The 25,416-nt window shown below is 33.6% G+C and overlaps 2 protein-coding genes across 2 annotated transcripts in view; one reads left to right on the top strand and one right to left on the bottom strand.

Annotated features, from left to right (window-relative positions):
* Positions 1–372: 372 nt before the first annotated feature.
* Positions 373–2,042, bottom strand: LOC124539369 (growth arrest and DNA damage-inducible protein GADD45 alpha). The gene is made up of 3 exons (XM_047116740.1): positions 1,727–2,042; positions 1,090–1,306; positions 373–946 (listed from the first exon to the last, which is right to left on the bottom strand). Exons 1-3 carry the CDS (start codon positions 1,786–1,788, stop codon positions 731–733), a joined length of 495 nt encoding a protein of 164 aa, XP_046972696.1. The 5' UTR covers positions 1,789–2,042; the 3' UTR covers positions 373–730.
* A 78-nt stretch (positions 2,043–2,120) lies between these two features.
* The window catches only part of LOC124539368 (electron transfer flavoprotein beta subunit lysine methyltransferase-like), a 39,938-nt gene continuing 16,642 nt past the window's right edge, over positions 2,121–25,416 (top strand). The window contains exons 1-2 of the mRNA XM_047116739.1: positions 2,121–2,262; positions 24,318–24,505. Coding sequence (XP_046972695.1) covers positions 24,318–24,505 — 188 coding nt within the window. The 5' untranslated portion in view covers positions 2,121–2,262. The remainder of the gene's footprint in view (positions 2,263–24,317; positions 24,506–25,416) is intronic.

Genomic DNA, 25,416 nt, shown 5'->3' with positions numbered 1-25,416 from the left:
TAGTAAAACCTATAAGCTAGAACGGTTTAATTCATATGAGCCATAAATAATTAACTATTATCCCCTACTTAATATCGTTGAGCAATGAGTTAGTTGATAGCCTTGCTCATTCTCTTTTATATAAACAAAAATTGATTGCAAAATTGTATTTTTCTAGTCTACCCGTGACCACGAACACTGCAAAGTGCTCGAAACGTCGGGATGTTTAAAAATCATTAATATACGCGATTCATCCGTTATAATTAGTTTTATTTAAATTGTATTTTTGTCGGATCTATTGCTGTGTGCCATTTAGGCTAGTTGTAAGTCAGTTGATCATTTACAAGAGTTTTATTAATAAGATGGTTAAATAGTTACAAATAAAACAATACATCACCAGCACATGTTTATTTTAAGTAACAAAGTAGAAATACGTTAACAATAGAATATTAGATACTTTTCATTTTTTTCTACATTTTCAAATCACTTATTCGAGTATAAAAATACAAGCCATTTCCTGGCGAATTCCGATACAAAAGTACAATCTATGTACGAATAAACTCCTATCCTTACGTCTCATCTTAAAAATAGTCTAGCGTTTACTGTAATTATAGAAACAAGTTTATACAACATATCGCTACAAGTCCACAGGACTAAGTACAACACTAGAGGCACCGAAGGCCGAAATAACCCATAATGGCATTATTTATCAAATAAATCAACTCAATCTCAGTACTCTTTAAGACTACGTTCACTTCTCTGGTAGCTTGATGACCGGCATCTGAGTGCCCCAGTAGGTGTCGCAGTGGTCGATCAAGTCCTTTTCCGCTTCGGATAAGATTGACAGGTCGATTTCTTGGCTGTCGCTAAACGGATCAGCGTACGGGTAGTGAACGAGAATGCAGCTGAAATCCATAGCGGTATTGCAGAAGCCAAGTAACCTCTTCAACTTATTCTCCGAATCGACCTGTTGACAAGGAAAACATTTATTAGCTACAAGTTCATTAAAAAATATACACGAGTCTGATTTATGTTCCTCAGATTACTTAATACATTCTATGATTTCTAGCAGCTCAATTTAAACAAAGTTAAGTTTGGTTGAAACGTTACCTTTATGACGTAGATGTCGTTTTCGTCGCAGAAAGCCTGCAACAAGACTTCTTGCATGTGTGTAGCACTGTCGCCAGGTGGCGCCGCTGCCGTTAAGCAAAACAGCGCGCCATTTGTATTCTTCGACAGATACTGTATTGCTGGTAAGAGGCCGATGGTAAGCCTCTTTTCCACGCAAGCTCTTCTTAGAACAGTTCTGATACACTGACTTATTGGGCTGTAACAAGGAAAGAATAAATTAATAGTGCAAATAGTTTAAGACGCATCTCATTGATGATTCTCGACTAATCAAACTAATTTATGAAACTGTTGCGAAACTTCGCGGGGAACTAATTGCAATTAGAGTTGCGAACGTTTGTTGGGTTGTGTGATTTCTTGGAAGACAAGTTTCTCTGAAGTTACACGCTTGTATAATTGTTCGGTATATACCCATATTTAAAGTTAAAATTTTTACACTAGTTAATTACTCAAAATAAAAATATTGATTATAAGAAAATTATTATTCATTAAATTGATGCTATTATAATTGCATTGAATTTATTTAATTTGCGTTTTTATATTATCACTTATCGGCCTTGCATAATAAATTGTGCAATAGTCTATTGCAAAATGATATGTATTGAAATGCAATATTTACCTTTTAGCCGCGGCTCCGCTGAAAGTCTCCGTTTTGACAGAAACCACAGACTCGTCGTACATTTTATTTGATAAATGTATGCTTTTCAAATCTTCACAAATTTTTGGGTAACGTAACCCGTAGCCTCGTATTTTCACTTAAAACTTCACACAACTATGCAAAAATACTTCTTATTTTCACTATTATCAGCACTTGATAGGTTATCACTGGGCAATCCTCTCGAAAGTATGTCACAACAATTTCACAACTTCAAGAACTCAACTGGCGTGGCTTTACTTTCGCGGTTTGTAACTGAATGTGGCGTCTGTGACGTAGACCGCTCTTTTATAAAGTGGCCGACGCATGCGTCAATGTTTCGATGTGTGCGTGAAGCCTGCTTTAGTGTTGACAGAGATTCCACGAAACAACTTGTCGCGATTCAATGTGTTGGGCATTTACACCTGTGTTGTGTTGGAGTTATAATCCGTTTAGTGATATCGAGGTGTGCGTGGACCCTTTCGACAGTGAGCATCCTTCTGCAGGTCACAACGTGTTAGGTGAATGTCAATTTAATCTTTGACCTACCCTACCCCTCTCGTTTTTCAATACGATAGGCGTAGCGGGGGCATTTCAACTCGTCCATTGGTTCCGCTAACGTAAGGTTATCTTATCGTTTGCATGTGTGCGTGGCGCGTGCGTTTTATCCGTCCACGCTGGTCGAATGGTTTTCCCGCTTCTGTTTTGTTAGGGAAAGGATCGTTGGTTTTTTGTTACCAAACTGGGGTATTTAAGCGGATACTGCAATTTAAGTTTTTATCGATACGCGTTGATAGGTTTGCAAACAAGATTTTGATAAATTGTAGAACTATTTTACTATTATGACATATTACATAAGAATATTTATCTTAATATACAATTGTTATCTTTGTAAACATTATGATTATACAATTCATGTGACTTATTATGATTCGGTTAAAGTTAGTAGTATTACCTATAGGTTTGAGTAGGAGTTTTGGACACATATTAATACACTATACGGGTATATTCAAAATTGTGCTCCGTGGTTTCACCCACATTCAATTAGGATTTATGAATATCATATAGTTTGTCATGACAAAACCTAAAGGATCTAAGTGATTAGAACAGTTTTTGAGAAAGTACACTTTCGGAAATAAACTTTAGAAATGTTTGCAAAATTTTATCTTCTTGATAAAAATGTTTAGATTTAAGATAGGTTCCAATGCAGAACTGATTTATAAGAATAATCGTGGATAATAAGATGAAGAAGAAATACATTTGGTTTGAATTATTCAATACGAGCTCTCAGCTTTATATAAACAATATCCAATTAAAGTTTATGACTAAGAAATCGATTAACTTCAAAATAATTGCCTTAATAATTATGTTTCAAACTAAATTAACAGATAAAATATTCCAAACAAAATACCGCAATGTCCGTGAAATAAAGTTGTTTGGTTATAATATATACTTGGTATTTCGTCAGTAATAATTTAGGTTGAGGTGAATTCTCGTTGGTTTTTACATTTCGATAAAGCTCGAATTTGCAAAACATGTTTGAAGTTCGAATTTACAAACGCAAATATTATTGTAAAGTGGGGAAAATATTATTTATGATAATAAATCAAACGCAATACGATACCTAATAATTACTAATAACTATCATATTAATAATAACTATCAATTAGTTGTTATCGAGAACTGCGATATGCTAACATTGTGGACTCGGCGTGTCAAATGTCATTAATTTCGGCACGACAAATATATTTCTCTCTCTTTCACATAGATATGATAGTGTAAATCCAAAACACTCGTAATAAAAAAAAATTAAACTAAATATCAAATAGAGGCCCATCGTCTTCTTACCTTTAGTAAAGACCTACCTGTTTTAAAGGGTGGTTGAGCCAGTGTAACTATAAAGTCACAAGGGACATAAGTTGCATAAACGACATAAATATTGGCTAGTAATTTCGCAGCACCAAGATATATGGGTCGTGATACAAAAAAAAAATTTCTTTAGGAAAGCAAACTCTAATATACTAGTCTAGTTGCCGCACGCGACTTCGCTCGCGCTTTGGGTGGTTGATTGTTAGCCGTTGTCCTTCCTCGGAGTTCAAGTTTGCCTCACACCAAATTTCATCAAATTCGGTTCATTGGTTTGATCGTGAAAGAGCGTCAGATAGACAGACAGAGTTACTTTTACATTTATAATATTAGTATACATTATAGAGTAAGAGTGTCATTCTCTACTTGAACTCTTCAATAGACACGTGTCACTTATCAATTCACGAGTGACCACGTGGTTGCATAATACCATACACAGATGGTTGTCACTAACGAGTGAGGGTCAATGCTCGGAAACCAAACAATAACAATATTATCACATCGCATAATTGCTGAGTCATTGCATTCTGATGGAATCCCTCAACTGATATAATAGGCGTGGTGCATGAAGTTTTCATCCATTTTCATTATCAACTTATATCGTGACTAATATTTTATACTATTAATGTAAACATGCGTTTGTTATGCTTGCATGTGTTATTTTCACAAACGATTATCACGAAGGGTATCTAACACTAGAACCCAAAATCCACTCCTTAAACGCCTGTGTCATCTAATGTTATGATACATCAAATAAAAAACAGTCTCTTAAAATTTTACCATACAGCACAGGAGTCAAGTCTAACGTTGTCAATTGTTACAGCTTTTACTTTAAAGAAGCTCTCAGGTGACCCAAAACTTTAGGGTCTTCGTACAAAATATTCATAAATATTAAATTGTTATCTCGAAGACACATGCAATGAGTTTATTTGTAATAATATAATCAACTTATATTTTAACCGACTTCAAAAAAAGAAGGAGGTTCTCAATTCGTCGGGGCCTTTTTTTATAATAAAATAATTCATAATAAGTAATAATAAATATAATCAACTTATATTGTAAATTACCTATTCTCAAAGGACCCTAACCAAACTGCTCAGGAAATACATTATTATAAATAATTTTTAGCCATAATTTTCGGATCCAATTACGATTTATGGTAAATTTGATTACCTAATTCCCTTGTTTAAATCATGCACACACAGATTGTGAATCACGTGTTAGGCTTGGTCTGTGCCGTCTAGTAAACGCAGCAATTCATCAAGCGGCGTTGGCGTTCCGCAGTAATCGATGAATGAGTCAGAGCTGTTTGAATTTTCTCGCTCGAATTGCTACTCGTACTAGTACAGGATGGACTCATTGTATTGTTTTGCGTTTATGACCTCTCCAATATTGGATTTTAACAATAATACCCAGGGTGCGAAAAGGGGAATGAGAAAAAATGTCCACAAAGCTTTATAAACATAGTTTAGGGATAGTAATAAGACGTCTTCTTTATAAAGCGCAGGGGCGGCGCTAAAGTTGAATCCGGCAATATCTTTCATAATAAGTAATAATATTATAATCCCGTATGGTATAAGTTAATTTTACTATTTGATTCATTTTATTTATAAAACCTATAATACATTATTTTATTTTATCTTATCTATCATAATGACAAGTAAAACGAAAACCTCATTCAAATTTATATCCTCTGTTTAATTAATGATTAAATTGCATATGTATGTATAATTATTACATTATAATATATTAATTATATATTTTTAATATGTAGTTATAAAGTTATTCAAGTAAAATTAATTTTAATTAATTTTTTTTTTTTTGTAATTTTAGTTTTTAATTTCGTATATGTTTTTTTTGTTGTTTTTTTAACTCCTTTTGTATGATTTTGCCTGTCTACCTTTTAACTTTTCTGTCTATGTTTCTTCTTTCTTGGGTATACTGGAAGAAATCTCTTCTAGGGATAAGTATACCTTATAAACTTATTTTTCCTGTGTACACATTTTCCTTTTCAATGTATCTGGCAAGTTTAATAAATGGTTAAATATTACTCGTTATTGCACATAAGCCCCAATAGTTTATATTTTAAGGTCACGTAATCACGACATGGAAAAACATTTTTATAAGAACACTTTCGTATCACGTATAATAGATAATTCTATATATATAGTCGTATCTTAGACACAGTAACTGGACATTAGACAGCAGATTTACATATACGTAGATAACAGATATATATCTTCATTATAGATAACAAGTACAGCTGTGGATTATTGTTTATATCTTAGGAATTCCGCTAATTCATTTATCAGTTTAATCATGAATCAAGGTCGGCACTGTTACTGTGAAATAATTTACTCATACAAACATTTGTAATTCAATACCAACTATAGCGTGTTTGTGTTTATGAGAAATAGTTAACAGCCATGCCCTTTGACATCTATTATATGATTCGTTGAAGTGTTATGGAATGGCGGAATGGCCCAGTAGCTAGAAGACGTGCCGTGAATTCACGTGAACGTGAATCCGATGATAGCGGGTTCAAGCCCAGGCAAGCACTGAATATCAAAAAGAACGATGAAGGAAAACATCGCGAGGAAACCTGCTAGTGTCTAATTTCTCAGAAATTCTGCCACTTCTGTATTCCACCAACACGCATTATGGAGAAGGTTGTGGAATATGTTCCACAACCTTTTCCTGTTAATTGAGGGGACCTCCTGGGCTGGAAATCTCGTGGGCTAAGGCCCAGCAGTGGGAAAGCTGTTCTTGTTGGTGGTGTTGAAGTTTTATATATGCGTAAACGATATAACGGTCTAATTAAGAATGTTTTAAGGTTTATCCATTAGATTGCTTAATGTCGGTTAAATATGCATGTAAAATAATTTGAGCCAAAGCGTTTTCACGTTGTTATTTCCCCGAGCACGAGCTGAAATGTAAACACAGTTTAACCACGCGTGAAATGTCACACCGCGTACGAGCTTGCGATCTTCGGCGTAATTCCACATTCCACATTGATGATAACAAAGCCGTGATAATATGATTGTACTTAATTAATCATAATCCGAATACACACTTTTAAAATATACATTTAAAATAACTTTGAAATCATTTTTTTTCTATGTTGTAAGGGGCAAACGAGCAAAAGGCTCACCTGATAGGAAGTGATTACAACCGCCCATGGACATCTGTAACGCCAGGGGGCTTGCAGGTGCGTTGCCGGCCTTTAATTAAGAAAGGAGTACGCTCTTTTCTTGAAGGTTCCTAAGTCGTATCGGTTCGGAAACTAAAACTGCTAAGCGAAAGCTGTTTTCACAGAGAAGTTGTGTGAGGCAGAAAATCTCTTAAAAATCGTACTATTGTGGATTCTTGGATATCAAGGTGGTGCGGGTTAATCTTCAAATTAAATTAACACAAAAAATACTTTATTTTTTTTCTTGGTAGTAGGAATTTGTAGCGTGTCTGGGCAGACCACAAACTTGTTGGATATTTTACATCGACACCACAATATTTTTTTGTTTGTGTTCCGGTTTTAAGGGTTAGTGAACCAGCTTAACTGCAGGTGCAAGGTACTTAAAACTGCATAGTATTGAAGCTGTTTCTTTGTTGGTTGGTTGGTTGATGGCGCATCAGTTTGATGTAAGGAATAGGCAATATTTGAGAGCGGTGGTGACTTCTTACCTAAAAAAAATTAAAATCGCCCTTATATTAAAAAAATCTAAGCACAATTAACATGAGCACGTGAACTGTTTATTTTACAAGCCTCTCGCGAGTTCGTGACTAATCTCGTATCGATCACAGACCGCCGCAGCCACAAGGTCGACCACTGACCTTCGCCGCGTAATCGGTTCAAAGAACTCTGTAAAATTTTCTTTTTCACTTTAAAAAGTTGAAAATGCATTTCGCAGTAAAGCTCTTTATTAATTTTTTCAACGAAATATCAAACAAAGTTTATATTGATTAATGCACCTTGATAAATCAACAGTCATACCTCGTTGGTCTATTGTCTTTATAAAAGACTGCAGATCCAAAGGTCGAGGGTTCGAATCCTTACTTGGGACTAATAAAAAGATCTTATGTTTTTCTGTCCAAAAAATTAATAGCTCGGAATCTGGAAATTGAAAGTGATCTCATACCACTACCTCGAAGAGTATGTAAACCTGTTGGATATGCGCCCGAACACAGTTCGACCGTGTTGGAATGCCATGCCCAATTCCCATCGGCGCATTGGTGTGAGATACACACACACACACTCATACCAATGTAACACACAAAAAATAACATAAACGGAGATAGATAATGTTCAATATTTGGTCAGCAAGAATGTGAGCATATAGGTCATAAATCATTTAAATAATTATCTTTAGTATTACAAAATACTAGTCGCCTGCAACTGCGCTCGCGTTTTATGAGTCAAGCATTTATGTTAATTAGAAAAATCGAAACAATTTCATATACTGCATAAGTGTTATCTTATCAACAAATTATGAATTCTTAATAGACACACTCTGGCTGATAAGAGATAAAATGTTCCGATGCGTAGCGCGAACGAGCTGCTCGAAACTAGTTCAAACATGTTTTGTTGTTCCACATGGGATCGTGTAAATGATCTTCCTTTTCATATTAAGAATTATATTAAAACTTATGTTAATATACTTTACCATTTTTTACTTTACCACAAACAAAATACAGAAACCATAGGATATTGTCTTGTATATTGAAAATACTTTGAGTTTTTAAAATTCACAAAAACAAAACTTACTATTACTTTACTGCGGTTTGCGATTGGTTTGCAGTCCTACATATATAAGTCTTAAAAATAAATGTCGAGTATAGTTTGACAAATAACATATAATAATATAATAATTAAATTTTTATCCTATTATTAACTCTTAATGTTTGTGTTGTTCTAGGTTAAGGATTAACATGGAAATGAATACTACTGTTCTTGACTTTAAAATTCAATTGAGTTTAGTGTCTCAACCGTACCGATCAATCTCATTCGTGTCTTCTCCATCCTACGTGACATTGGCGAAATAATCTGTGCCCGGCACAACTAAAAGCCATTAAACTAAGAATTGAAGATTGAATAATTAAATGAAGATAATATGAAAATACATACGATTTGTTTATAAGCAACACTTGTAAGGATTTATAACGAAATATAAACACACGTGCTTATTTGCTTAGTCACGATAACGGCGAAACGCCTGTAACGATGATAATGATATTTTCTTGTAAAAGTTTGTTTTTTATTTCATAATACAGTCAGTAAAACCAATTCGCCGCCTGATAACCGACGGCTTTCGAGTGTCACAAATATGTTAACAGTAAAAGCATAAAAAGTAATAATTATTGCATCACACTGCTGATTTTGTCTCTAAATATTTAACTACATGTATGTTACGAAAATATACCGAATTTTTCACGGGGAATGTTCCGAGAAATTGTTCGGATTAATCCCGGCTGCTGAATTTCACCTTCGGACATCTCGTCGAAATTCAAACTTCAAACCTTCATATCCGACAATCCACAACAGCGCGATTTTTAAGACATATTCTGACTCGCACAACCGCTATGTGGAACCAGCTTTCGCCGGCGGTTTTTCCGAAACGATACGGCTTGGGAACCTTCAAGAAAAGAGCTCCATACAACGCACCTGCAAGCCCCCTGGTGTTGCAGATGTCCATAAGCGGTGGTAATCACTTTCCATCAGGTGAGCCTCCTGCTCGTTTGCCCTCTACAACATTAAAAAAATACAACCTAAAAAAAATCCATGATAATATAGTGCATATTATATGCAGTACTAGCAACCCGCCCCGACTTCGCACAGCTGCAATGCTAAAAACATTATACTGCAGAATGTCTTGCAATGTTCTCAGTTTTTCAGTCATTTTTTACTATATTGTGCATGTATTATACATATGAAGCTTCCTCTTAAATCAATCTATCTATTAAGAAAAACCGTTTCAAAATCCGATGTGTAATTCTAAAGATCTAAGCATATAATGGGATAGACAGCGGTCAGCGACTTTGTTATATACGGTGTCATGATAATGATAATAATGGTAACAATTCACAGCCATAATCTCTGGATGCTTGTAATTTAATTATGTAAAGCTGTTTATCTACAGATTATCATTTTTACATTTTATTTATCTGCTAATAAATTTAATATCATCATGACTTGAAATATGTATTTCTTTTCAACTTTGGGATTAAGCAGAATGAAAATAGACAAAATACTATCGCCGATAATTATCACGCGACCATGTGGTCCCCCCAAGAATAGTTTAGTGCCACAATTCTCAATTCAAATATTAATGAATCTTATGGAGTGTGTGTGAACCTTACTTTTTTAATAAATTATATTTTCTTATAAGTATGTATGTCCAAAAAATAGGTCTGAATTTTTTAATCCGAAGAAAGCCTTCAAAAATAAAGCCTTATTGCCTATATTATTGGTTTGGCGACGATAACTCAATTTGTTTGTAAAACTTAACCTAATCGCATATCTACATTAAAAATAACAGTGATATAAAGTGTAAAGACACATAAATATAACAAAATTAAATTCGATAGCTTTGGAAATGTCCCCTACGATAACTACTGTAAAATGAATAAGACATTTGTTTACTTCCAAAGTTCTTTTCTTAGTCCCTCATTATAAAAACCCTACAAGGCAACCCGTTATACACTAGTTAACCTTTTTAAAAGCCTCTACATTGCAGCCACAATTACAACATTCCACAAGGACGAGTTACATACACATACATACAGTGGACACACTCACATGAAAACTATACAAAAACAAATATCAATACTCTAGCCTATTTGGGTATTCCTAATCCAGAGTTAATAGTAATTAATTTCATATTCACATTCATTTCAGGTTTGGAATATATTCATAAAAGTTTGTCCAATAGATAGCATGGTATCTTTAATCAGTAATAAAGTCTGCATTTTATTATCGTGAAATCTTAATGTCATTTCATACTCACGTTCTATCAGTTGAAATGACTGGGCATTCCGTTGGGCAGATTGCAGGGTTATTATCAAAGCCGTTATAGCGCCGTAATGTATTACATAATATATGTCCCTTAGTGACGGTCAAAGTTTCAGTCAACCACCATTAAATCGCAGTCAGACTTGAAGCACTAAAACTAACTGTATTTGCTATGATTTTGTTTATTTATTATCACATTAGAAACTTCTAAAATTATCAGTGTTTCATTACTATATTGTCTATGTATTATATATAAAAATCTTCAAAATCCGTTGCGTAGTTTTAAAGATTTAAGCTATATGCTTAAATCTTTAAGCGACTTTGGTTTATATTATGTAGTGAAAATTACATTCCTAAAAGTTGATTTCGTACGTTTTACTAAAACAATGATTCTTTTATTATTCATACCATAATTCGTGATAGTACAATTACATGGAATAATGTCGTTGATAATCGCTTGAGAAACATTGACCTACATAGTGACCGATACAAAGAGACAAGAAAGATATAGAACTGTTCGCTCACGAAGGTGCATTAGTAAGAGTTAGTGACTCGTATTTACAAAACATATGTCTTTGTGTGCGTGAGACAAGTAAATATAGCTAAATACTACAAATGAGATTATTTTACTTAAGTTTATTCTATTATTAAGAGTTTTATACATGTTTTTTTCTCTTTCACTCGTCATTGATTTGACATTCGAAAGAAGAAGACAGTTATATGTAAAGTCGAGAATTTATATATTAGATTAATTGTCATTTATTTTGATATGATATCTATAAAATTTAGCAACACAGATTTGGAAGTATATATATATCAATAGAACAGATATACACATCAGTAGATTACAATATTATTATTATATGGTTCATAAAAGCGCTTTTCGTGTTATATAATATTCAATTTAACGGAAAACTGTTAAATCGGTTCGGAATATAGATTATTCACAGAAGAAGAAAACAAAATCAGTAGTGATTCGATGATTATATGAAGACATATGTAGATAGTGATATATTACACTCGATAGTTATATGAAGAACTGGATAGTGATAAATTACGAATAGCTTCTGCCTTTCGATATGTTATCTTAAAACATCGGTATGTCGCACAGCAGAAAGTATTTGCTAAAAATACCTCGATAATATTGCACCATAATTCTTTCGTATTTCGCAATTTCTGTGTCGAATATTTTGTATATTTGTATAAGTTCGATAGCCTCGTTTTTTATATGATATAGATAATATATATTATGCAACACAATAGTCGTCGCAATAATTAATTATTCAACTCGATAAGAATAATTGTCGATCGTGTGTTACCCGCCATATTGACGCCATTTTTTGCAAATGTCGTACATTTCTGTAAAAATATTAAGTATACTGTCACAGTGACCTCGTTGAAATGTAATGATATTTATTTAAGATTTAAACTGTATTTTGACATACTAGTGATGTCCCTTGGCTGTGCATTGGCACGTGTTAAGTGTTTTTCCCCTTGCATTTGAGTCTACAATCAGTATACAAAACGAATCATTTATTGCATATAAATTACCAGACATTAATATATTAAATGTGTATCATATACACGTAACAGAGTTTCTTACCGAGAAGCATTATAATGGCTTCCTGGCAAAATTTCTTGTAACTTAAGAAATTTAAGCAGATTACAGTTTTCTTAAAAACGGTTGAGTTCAACAAAAATATACTAAATAAACAATTCTCAACTCGAGTAGCCATTTATAAAATCGCACTATTCAATTGTCATGTTTTAATTTTGAATTAAATTTAAAGCTGTCTCCGTTTCGATATGTAGACTACGAAAGGACCCAACAAGAAACTCAGTTATTACTCTTTTCCAAATTTTAATTACATGCAGAACATGTCAGTAAACAACATTTTTATTTAATATACCCATCCTAAACATTAATAAATACATATAACAATTGTGTAAGGTGATTATTTTGCCAAAAAAGTTACATTACTTTAAACTGATTACCTATACCGATTTAAAATAACAATTCATATAAACTAAAACTTTTTTTCACATTGGAGGCCAAAAATTACAACTTCCCATATCACTACATCACTACATATATCACTACGTATTCGAACATGTTTCGATCGAGAAATCAAGCCATATGTATTTCTTGAATAGCATCACACGTCATACAAAGTGCTGAGAGATAGATACTGTTTATCCTTCATGACATTGGCGAAATAATCTATACTGTTTGACACAACGAAATAACACAGTAAGAATTGACTTTCGCACGTGACATTGGCGAAATAATCTGTGCCTCTTTGGCACAAATAAAAGCCACAAAAAAAAAAAAAAAACGAATTGACTTGACTTGAGATATTGTTTTAAGATACACCATACCACAGATATATCAAAAACAGAAAATTAGGTACTTATGTTGAAATACCCACATGTCCACAAGGCGACCATATGCATTATTAAGGATCTAAATTACAAACACAAAGTGATTTACATCAACAAATACTGCATACTAAATACATCTACGTACATAGTATTAGCACTTTAGTGTCCCAGTGAATACCCTTACAATATGTATATGAAACCTTCGTACTTGGGATTCCCCCACTGCCCAGACAGGATCTTGACGAGGAAGTCGGTTTTGTGAGGGGACTTTTATTGAATTATCATCTGAATACCAGTGTATGACTTGATAGTGTTTATTTGTTTTAACTGGATTAATATTAATTTATTTTATTATTGAATGAGCTGAGATGGCCCAGTGGTAAGAACGCGTGCAACACGTGCAAACATCTTAACCGATTATTGTGAGTTCAAACCCAGTCAAGCACCACTATATATATGTGCTTTATTTGTGTTTATAACTCATCTCGTGTTCAGCGGTGAAGGAAAACATCGTGAGGAAACCTGCATGTGACGAATTTCATCGAAATTCTGCCACATGTGCATTGGAACAGCGTGGTGGAATATGTTCCAAACCCTCTCCTTAATGAAAGAGGTGGCCTTATCTCAGCAGTGGGAATTGTACAGGCTGTTACTAATTTATTTTTATAGACAATCGGAATAATATGCAAGCAAGAACGCTCTAATCTCAAGAAGTACCGTCCCTTTCAGAGCCTTAGATAACCTTTTTTTGATACGATTGGTAAAGTAACTTCTAAAGAAAATAAAATTATATTGGCCCTCTAGGATTGGTCAAAATGTGATAAAAAATTGCACTTTTTAATAACGACAAAGTTGTTATCGCTGTCGTATTTATAAATAGTACCTACATATATAATATAATTTAAGTGTCTGTCTGCGAATTTAAATTAACTGCCATTTTGGGTACACATAACTATTTGCAAGTTACTAAAACCAAAACAATAACTTTCTGTCATTATCTGTTTGCCGGTAATCTTCAAATGGGCTTAATATTATAATTGCAATTAAATCATTATAATGAATATTTCAAGATACAGTTTAGTTATTATTTCATTAGGATCAGCTGCATGAATTCAAATTTATATCATATTCAAATTTAGGTACATAATTTATGTATATTCGATGTTTGATGCGGGTAAACCTGCATGGTATGTCTAGTGCAAAAGCTATTATCAAATCCAATAGAATATGTAAATCTCAGGTGTGTTTATTTGTTCTCCTTATCAATTAGTATCAGTTTTAAGGGGTAGTTATCAAGTGTTAGGCAAAAAAAGTAGCCTATGTCCTTCCTTGTAGTTCAAGTTTGCTCTATCAAGACTAGTTCGGCAAAAAGATCATTAGTTTGACAGTTAAAGAACTTTTCGCTAGTATAGATAAAGGAAATGTCACTATATAAGCATGAACAATTTCCGTCATTCCATACAGGATACTGCAAATCAATTCTAGGACTAGATTTTTAAAATGGTCTTATTGCCTCCAATAGTAACGGCGGGGCTGGTTCATTACTCCCTGCTAAATCCTTTTACCATTTTTAATCTGTATGTCACCAACCCACACTCATTACTTGGATGGATACTAAAACAGACATAGCTTTAGTAGTCTCGTGTTTTTTTAATTATTCATAAAAATAATGACTAATAATTTCAGAGCACCATTCTTGGACACATGTTTTGGATTATTTCAATCAATTGCGTTACAGGGATGTAATATGTGAACTAAAATTTGTACCTGTTTTTTAAATATTAATTCTATATGATTATAATATAGATTTCAAATTTGCCTATCAATTCATATAAATATGGTGTTTTGTATTATCTAAATACTTATTTTTAATATTTAATCTTATCTCTATATAATTAGGACTTAAAACAGATTAACGTCGCAGAACTTGCGTGTTTCATCTCGAATGAGAGTGAATGACCTTCCTACGTCATTCGCTCGCGAAACGGAATCGCCAGACGATAGTGCGAAATGTTAAATTTAAATTTAGAATGAGAATTGAATTCTGTGAACTAAAACGTTTGGAAATCATTTGTAATATAGATAATAAATGACGGGAAAAACCATTTACAACGAAGCAATCGTAACGGTTTTTTTTTCTTATACAGGATATAAATATTATGCAAGTAGGTTACTTTTGATGACTATTTAAACATATATATGTATACACTAGGTCTATGCCGAAAATGTAAAAAAATATAATTATCACTACATAGTATAAAACAAAGTCGCTTTCTTTGTCTCTATATCCCTATGTATGCTTAAATCTTTAAAACTACGCAACGGATTTTAATGCGGTTTTTTTTAATAGATAAAGTGATGAAGGTTTTTTTGTATATAATACGTGGTCAATATATTAAAGAAACACTGATAATTTTAGAAGTTTCTAATGTGTCTTAAATAAACACATTATTATATATATAAATATACAACAGTCAGTAGTACCATTATGATCAGCTTTGCATCCGAACGAAGCTGTGGTTGTCTTGAGTCTAGATGGTTGTGGTGCCGTCGTTACTTCTGATTTTCTATAACACAAATGCTCTAGCTACTTACATTGGGATCAGAGTAATGTATGTGATGTTGTCTCATTTTTTTTTTAAATAATTATCTGTGATAGAAAAGCGCTATTTGAAGTCCAACGTCTCGTTACCTGCCAGTGCTCACATAGACAATATTAAAAAACGATTACCATGCAAGTCACAATGCGCTAATGATGGTCAAATTATCTAGGTCACCTTACGCACGTGTTACAACACACAACGCAAACCTAGAAATTACAAATAATGCCGTTGGTAGGAAATTGGAATCCAATAATATCTGAGTAACTGTATTTAAAATGGAATGATTAATTCATTTTTATTACTAAAAGTATTTAATCTTTTTTAAGTGAATTTGGAAATTCATTTCGAAAATTCGCAAAATTGTTGATTATAAATTCCAATTATATAAATCTGATTCGTTCGATTTAGAGCGCAAATAGATTATATATTACTGGTAGCACTAAGCTAGTAGTATATTAAGAAAACCGGTGACCAAACATTGGTTTGCATATTATAGTAGTCAATGAACATAGACATCACTTCTTACACTAACAATGCGCTCTACCTTTAATTACTGGCTCACTAATCATTTACATCGGAACATATCAAGTCAAAATTTTCACATGTGTCGATAATAAGTTCAGTAGGTGACACATATATATGAGCATATATCTATAAGACCAGTGAAAGATATTTATCACTATCATGTCCTTTCATCAGTAGGAAACGAGTTGATTCTGTAGGAAGTATCTCCGTACTAGTCGAAAACAGAACCCCTATTCCCTAATTCGATGAGAAGTGAAATGAAACGCAGGCAAGCCTGGAGTCCAAAGGCTGTCTGTGCTTTGGACGTTGTGAACAAATATCTCACTCACATACGCAATTGTTTTACGTTGCAGGCGGACATTCCACCTTTCACTTCTAATCGACCGCTTGTATTGTTCCTGTATTTAATCCTTCATATTAAATCTACGTATCATTATCAGTGAATATTACAGTGCTTACTTATCGAACATTATTTCTTTTTCACCAATTAACAATTCATTATTCAAATATAATATATAATAAGGGAGGTTTATTTATGTTTTGGATGTTAAAAATGTGGTCGTTCGATAAATACATATAAGAAAATTTTAATTCAGGGCAAAACCAAACAATATTATGAAACTTATGTAAATTATTGTACAAATATCAAAGAAATTATAAAGACACAAATTAAGTGTTTTGCCATATAATTTATCTAACTTGTTTAATCTCGCGATCTACAAGTTGTAAAATAAAAACGCTTTCTTCGTTAAAGATTTAAGTCTCTTCACTATATTTGTGGCTATTATTAACTACTACTTTTTATTTTGAGAATGTTAAAAATATACTGTGAATTTTCCCTTCGATTGACTTAACTTCAGGTCATGTGAGTGTGGTAATATTCATTTGACTGTCATTCGCGTGTTCAGTAGTGTTCAACGAGACCGAAGGATTGGTCGAGCCTTTCCGAAGACAATTAAAAAAATAAAAATTATAAATGCACGTACAGTACCTATATACAGCTCACTAACGTGCCAAACCAAAAACACCAATACTGCTAATATTGTTTGCAGTTATAGTATTGCTGTGAAATGGTGATTAATTGATGGTACTTATCCAGGCTTTTTGTTTAAATCATTTATTTTAAATAGGTTTTTTTTTACAAAACATTAAACTTAACAAATTGATTAATTACATCGATTCGTAAAAACACCATCCACTAAATTGTACAAAACATGTTAGCGAGGCTTGCTTGCACCAATTAAAATTTACGACTTATCATCCATAAAATCCGGCTATTTGTTTCAAAAGACGGACAAAATAACACGATCACTTTTATAATGTCAGCAAAATTTTAATATTATCACCCAAATCCTAAAGTAAACCAGAACAAAGACCCAAATTGAGCATGTCCTGAGCATGTGGCCGATTTCAAATAGCGGTTCATTAACATAACGCGGATATTTTGATGCCAACGGGTAATGAATCATATGAGGGCATTATCCTTAAAATCAGGCGCTCTTCCATAAGGACATCGTACGGAGTCTCTTGACATCTTAAAAGCTAATCAAGGATGACATTTGATGCGTGTTAAAATAACATTACCTATTTTATTATAATCAATCAAAATCAAAATATATAGTACTAATTATTTTACAAGCACTTCTGAATTTTGCAGAACTATCTGAAAGGCTCCCTATAGGTCTAAATGTAGATGAATCGGCAAGACACTCAGGAGTCAGTAACTACTGTCAATATCATATATAACAAACTGACTTTATACGATCGTGTTCTTTGTTGAGGTTTTCCTTGGTCTTACAAAATAGATCAATAAAAGTGGATATTTTCTCCTGTGTAGGGGTAAGTATCCTTTGAAACGAAGCCGTGAACGAAACACACACGTACAGAGAGTATCATCTTATAATGAATGTATAATAGTTAACTGTAACGGTTTTGTTTTAAAAACAACAATGTCTGTCAGTGTGGTGTGATCGTTAAATAATAATGTTTACTGACACAACAGTTAAATTTGTGGATTTGTTTGTTATAACCATTTTTCGTCAGTTTCAGTAAAGTGTGATAGAAAAGGACAGTGATATTCTACTTCCCTTAAAAGCTAACATAGATATTTTTAAAAATTCTTATAATTCGGTGACGTCATATGTTTATCTCATAGATAAGATAAAATGTACATACTTCTTAAATAACGAGAAAATCAAAGATTACGTCGTCCCGATACACATGTAATAGTCATTATCGAGAATTATATGAAAACATTTCTCCGAAAATATTATGCGCTGTTCGCATTTTTCTATTCGCACGTATCCTTAAAAGATCCATATTAAATGGCACGATTAAGGCTTGAAAAATTATGCCTCAATGAAAGAGTGTAAAGTAAAAAGTAAGTAAAGTAACAGCCTGTAAATTTCCCACTGCTGAGATAAGGCCTCCTCTTCCATTAAGGAGAGGGTTTGGAACATATTCCACCACGCTGTTCCAATGCGGGTTGGTGGAATGCACATGTGGCAGAATTTCGATGAAATTAGACACATGCAGGTTTCCTCACGATGTTTTCCTTCACCGTCGAGCATGAGATGAATTATATACACAAATTAAGCACATATATATAGTGGTGCTTGCCTGGGTTTGAACCCGTAATCATCGGTTAAGATGCACGCGTTCTAACCACTGGGCCATCTCAACTCTCAGCAGAAAGAGTGTGCATAATGTAAAATCAAAATAAATACTTTATTAAAGTAGGCTTTTACAAGCACTTTTGAATCGTCATTTCACAATTAAGTGAAGCGACCACCGGTTCGGAAAGTAGATTTTACCGAGAAGAACTGGCCAGGTACTCATAGCTACACTTTTTCAACATTTAATAAAACAGACTGTATAGCATGACTTTATAATACAGTCATGCTAGTTAAATACAATTATATATGTATGTAATATATCGTGCCTGGAAGTCAACAAGTATTAATTCCACGCTTTTTATCGTCTGTATAATCTTGTATTGAATATATATGTATATTTTCTTGTCATATGATGAAGATTGTAGACGCAGTGACGTACATGTTACCGCACACAATGTCAATCTCAACTAATTTTCCAAACAATTAAAATACTAACAATTTATTGTCCGATGTTATAATACGTACTAACATATTCTCTAAAATGCTTTGTCTTGGGAAATTGACACACAATTGTCACAAAATTGACCACAGGCAAATTGATCCCATAATATGAATTATGAACTAGGCTGTGTGTTTCTCTGACTGTTTGACACTGTAAGAAATATTAACCATTTCTTACATCTCCAGTGCGCCCCCAACTTCGAGGACTAAGATCTTATGTTCATTGTGCATGTAGTTATACTGACACTCGCCTTTCAAACTGGTTTACAACAATACTGTTGTTTGGTGGTGGAATATGTGATATTTGTTGGTCCCTACCAAGACAATGTTACGCCCGACAACCATCAATCAATCACATCAAGAAAATTATAAGATCAAATGCGTGTAATTCAATTAATCATTTAGCGGGCATGTCTACAGCGCTCGAGCGATATTTTTAACTAGTACTTAGATAATGAGTCTCAAGGCCGATCGTCTGACGTGTCACTCCAGATCACGTCAAACGGTCGCAAAGTGCTCTGATTGGTGGATTATTAAGGCGTGGAAAGATACGCTGAAAAGTTTATTAAATATGTCAACATGAAAATTGACAAAGCGACGTAGTAACTACTCTTTACTATAATATAACAAAAAGAGAATATTGTCGTAAATCAGGCAATACCTCTTTCAATATATACTAATTCATTTTAATCTGGGTGTGAATAAAAATTGTATTTCATTGTACTTTGTAATTTAATTGTGGAATATGAACAATTATTTAGCTTTTGCTGAGTCTTCTCGATAAAATGTACACTCCGAGCTCATTAGCTTTACATTAAATGTGATCTTTTTACCCTTGCCTTCTAATATATTTCTAATCAAAATATATTTTATTCAAGCAGCTTTCTACTGACCATGGGACTTTATCATCTGAAAGACAATGATAATAAGATTATAGCGACTACAGTTCATCATTTTATTTTATATGTATATATATAAATTACATCATTAACTTTACGAATAAATTATGAAAAGGAAAAATAACTAAAAAATGACGAATTAATCTTCGTGAGTGTACAATTCTTGAAAATTCAGAAAATCAGTCAATGAGACCTCACTGTACATGGAAATCTGGCTTAAAAGTGATACGATACACAAATCATGAGGAAAGCCGTTGTTTGGAATGTCGATAAGATTACAATTAATCGATACTTTCCGGTAAAATTTTATCGTATTGTATCATTGTTTCAAATTTTACTAAACCTATTAATACTTTCCTTATTCACGATTCGAACAAAGGCATTTGCTACTGACATCATAAATACTGTTGTCTTAAATTTTCGCGATTATTACACATTTAAATAAAACTAATTATAACGGATGAATCGCGTATATTAATTATTTTTAAACATCCCGACGTTTCGAGCACTTTGCAGTGTTCGTGGTCACGGGTAGACTAAGATGACATTTGTCTATTTCCTTTGTTCTTCAAATAGACAAATGTCATCTTAGTCTACCCGTGACCACGAACACTGCAAAGTGCTCGAAACGTCGGGATGTTTAAAAATAATTAATATACGCGATTCATCCGTTATAATTAGTTTTATTTAAATCATAAATACTTTTAGTCTATTGGCTATATCGGAGGGGTCTACAGTAAGTGGTAACCACTATTCATTGACATTAGCGCTGTATGAAATTTTACCACTTTCTTTATTGTTACACCAGCCTTATCATCACAGCCGTCACACAAGACAATAAGTATTACTGTTTAGCGGTATAATATATGACGAGTGGTGAGCCAACCAAGCCACCACATAGCAACAAATTTCGTATCCTGTGCAGATTCAGAATTCAAATGCAATGCAATTGGGATATGGGATTGGGAGGACTTGCTTCTTTTTACAACTTCGGCCGAGTTGTGTCATTACAGCCCTGCTCCTTCACAATGTTTAGTAGTGTCGTATATTTGTTCCATCGACTATTGGAATTAGGAAACAAAGACTGATCCTGTGTTTTCTCAGCTGTGTATAAATGCAGCAACGAGTAGCCTTTGAGATTGTCTGCCATCCTAAAAATCAGTAACTCTCTATATTGTTGTATTTTAATTTGAAAGAAGTATGGACCAGTGTAATTACATGACCTAAGAATATATATTGTATATACTCGTATGTGCTTTCTATATGTATTATCATCATCATTAAATGGTATAAAAGAAAGTCCCTTACCGCTGTCTGTCGCTAGATATTTAAAATTATGCAACAGATTTTGATGCGGTTTATTGTAAAAGATAAAGTGATTCGAGAGGAAGGTTTTTGTTTATAATACATGGACAAAGTAATAAAGAAACACTGATAATTAAAAGTATCTAATGTGATGTCGTAAATAATCAACTTCTGTAGTATATTTAGTATCAGTATTGCACCCGTGCGATGCCGGGGCGGGTCGCTAGTAGAGCATATATAAAACTGATACTAATTATTTATTTACTAAACAATATTTGCTGTCCGTTACATTGCTTTTACTAGTAACAGTCCTGATTAACTTACCGCCCAGTGAACCGCGATGACACTTTACCCGAGCAAAGCTCCCAAGTCCCAACGCTCTTGTCATTTCTTTACACGTGTAATCGGAACTTGTATTAATTTTGATCTTTACAATATAGGTATCAGATCAGATGCTTAGATTTTATTAACTACATTTAATTTATTTACATATGACACAATCAATTATAACAACACTTTTCATTATAAATTGGAAAAAAAAAACCATCAAGTTTCGACTTAAAATTAATAAAAACAAATGACAAGTACTTAGTCGTTCGATTTTGTAATTACTTGATGCTAATTTTTTTTTCATTCATATATTCGAATAAATACAACATATTATTCATTTCTATGTAATAATAGTATAACATATTATGTTAATAGAGCTATATTTAGCATATTGCGGTAATACGCACTCAGCGGCGTAGTTGTGTGAATCATATGATCCGAGAGAGTTCAGACGTGTGTAGTCTTATCGTTTGTCCGAAGTTTTTCGTGATTATTCACACATATGTTTTAGATAAAGTAAAACGACGTGACAAATGCTATGAAGAATTATTTTATTTTTATCATTTGTATGAGACACTTAGCGTTACAAATAGTCGGGGCCACGAAATAGTCCCAATAGGTTAAGACTTCTTTGAGCTATATTTGTTACATATCTTTTCAAAAGATTGGTCGGCGTTATACCCGTTTTGTGAAGCAGTCATACTCAGCTTTAAAGGAGGAAGTTGATCTGAATCAAATTTGGCACCAAACTTCTGCAAATACAATCATATTGATGTGGTTGGGCTCTCTTTTCCAACAACTATAGAAGCATAGTCAAGGCTTAGGTCATTTTCGATAACCTGAGATGCCCATATCGAAAGGGAGTCACGATGTGGACCAGCCACTGTGTCAATTTACTAATCTATGTACCACTTCGGTGAAGTGATACACTTGGTTTTAGTAATACTAGGCCAATTTGAGGGGAACTTCTCTCAACTATAATCCTATATTTGCTGGTGCATTGACGGTACATATGAAAAGTCATTAGAGAGATGTTTCGTCTTGCCCTTGGTTCATTGACAAATTATCAAAAGTTGGCGAAAAGCAACGATCGGTAAAAAGTATTTCAAATATATTTTCTAGGTAATGAAGTGCAACCTAGTCGTGAACCATTGAGGTACACATTAGTTCCTCGTAACAAACGCATCAAAACAAAACAGACTCCAGAGATAGTGATGTTTCGATACTTGGAAACGCCCAGCGGTACCACATGACGATGTCGCCGCGCATTATATTTTAAAATCAATTGCGTATTTGAAAGATAATATATCGTCCATGTTCATTTCTATGCAAATATTATTGTTTTCAAGTGGTCATTGTTTTTGTTCGATCGTCAAAAACACATGGTCGTACGTACGTCAATCAATTTGGTATTTATTACAGTGGCTTGCATATTATTAGTCTCAATTTAAGACTATTATTGTGTTAGTAAATATGCTTGATCGCGAAAACATCCTGACGAAAGTTACCTACAGTATTATAATGATCATATTACTATTATAAATGTGAAAGTAACTCTTTCTGTCTGTCGCTCTTTCCAAACCGCTGAACCGAATTTGATGAAATTTGGCACGAAGCAATCCTGAACTCCAAGAAATGACATTGCCTACTGTTTTCTAACGCATGACAACCATCACCCTAAAACGCGAGCGAAGAATTTGTCGAGAGAATAACAAAGAATTTTTTTATGGTATAGGTTGGCGGACGAGCATATGGGCCACCTGATGGTAAGTAGTCACCATTACCCATAGACAATGACGCTGTAAGAAATATTAACTATTCCTTACATCGTCAATGTGCCGCCAACCTTGGGAACTAATTACACTAGTTACACTGGCTCACTCACCCTTCAAACCGGAACACAACAATACTGAGTACTGTTATTATTAGAATTAAAGTATACATTACACTAGAATTTAAATAAATCATATATTAATAATACCAATCTTTTAACGATAAAATAATGTATTTAAAATATAAAGTTGATTTTATCTATTTCCTTTTGTTTTACTTATTGCGTAGAAACTGGATCTGTAGACGTCATATTATGCGCATCATTTTAAGTAAGTTTCGCGTCATAACTTGAATTTAGAAAGTTAATAACGTATGGATTTCACACATGATTCTTAAAATACACTTACCAGCTCACAGATGAGAATGGCTATGTCTTCTTGTCTCTTGACTGATTCCGCTTCAGAAGGCCGTTCCCAAAGGCGAATAAGAATAAACAACTGCGTAGAATCTAGAAACGCGGTAGCGTGTCATTCAAGCTCAAGTAACAGAACTGGCGATGTAATATTACAGACTTCAGTCCCCAATTTTGACTCAAACATACCGATGTGAAGCTGACCGGTTAAGACCGATAGGTTTGATTAGAATCACGCAGGGCCGTAGGTTTGACGTGTAAGCATGACTGCATGTTAACACAGACATTTTCAAATAACGGACTCCTAAAACTGTTTGAATTTAAAAAAAATTGTAATTACTTAAAAAAATCTTCTTTTTCAGATGATGCTTAAAGAGTTCACGTCACTGTTCCTCAAACACACGTCTCCAAGTCGGAAACACTTGACTCCCGAACTTGTTTTACGTCTCGTGACCCCATCGTGTCCGCTATGGTCGGCGCCGGCTACGGACTCGCCATTTACCGACCCTTTTTGGGGGTTCTACTGGCCAGGGGGTCAAGCTACAGCGAGGTAAATTCATCTTTTTTCAATATCCTTAAAATCAAGTGATTTGTAGTCAAGGCACCATTCATTCGGATCATGTCTTTTGTTTTCTTATAAAAGGTGAGACGAAGTTTGAAAATCTTACCTAAGGAAGATAAAAAAAATACGCAAAGTTAAACTTATCAAAAAAAGCGCGGGAAACCGCGCCTTTGCCGAAGTTCGCTTTCATGCTAATAGGTACCTGTAGAAACATTGAAATTACAAATAAACATTTCAAAAATGGTTACTTTGTAAAATAAACCAAACGTGTGATTTTTATTTCGTTTAGATTCTTTCGTAATAAAGAATCTAAACGGCCTATTTTAATTTTTTTCTTATAATACAAAAACTAGCGAAAATTGTCCTACACAATAAATGAATGTTTGTCTGTTACATGATTTATAAAATGTACAGTCGGGGTAAGAGAAGGTTCGTCACCTTAAGAGCTATTTTCGTGTGCTGTGTGTGAGCGATAATCTGCTTTACCGATCGAGAGATTAGATTCAAAAGGTACTAAGAGTGTAAGACTTGATAAAGAAATAAATTTGAAAACTGACGAACATTTTCTTACTCTGACTGTACCTACTTAATTCAAATTCAGCAAGTCAATCAATATTTGAGAAACATCACACTCGCTTATCATTACCAAAATATTCGTAAAACTCGATGCGATACTAAGTGGAATGGTTCATTTATATCAGTGTAATGTATGTATATGTATGTAAAATCAATCAAAATCAAAATAAACTTTATTCAAGTAGGCTTTCATAAGCACTTTTGAATCGTCATTTTACAATTAAGTGAAGCTACCACCGGTTCGGAAAGTAGATTCTACCGAGAAGAACCGGCAAGAAACTCAGTAGTTACTCTTTTTTAACATTTAAAAAATACAACGTCAT

Source organism: Vanessa cardui, chromosome 22, assembly GCF_905220365.1.
Source record: "Vanessa cardui chromosome 22, ilVanCard2.1, whole genome shotgun sequence".
NCBI lineage: Eukaryota > Metazoa > Arthropoda > Insecta > Lepidoptera > Nymphalidae > Vanessa > Vanessa cardui.
This window is presented reverse-complemented; position numbering and strand designations above follow the sequence as displayed.

Excerpts from the sequence above, each read along its gene's own strand:
- LOC124539369 (XM_047116740.1), bottom strand. The coding sequence starts at position 1,788 with ATGTACGACGAGTCTGTGGTTTCTGTCAAAACGGAGACTTTCAGCGGA. Across the intron at positions 1,307-1,726 it reads AGCGGAGCCGCGGCTAAAAG|CCCAATAAGTCAGTGTATCA; the intron begins GTAAATATTGCA and ends TCCTTGTTACAG. Across the intron at positions 947-1,089 it reads ACGACATCTACGTCATAAAG|GTCGATTCGGAGAATAAGTT; the intron begins GTAACGTTTCAA and ends CCTTGTCAACAG.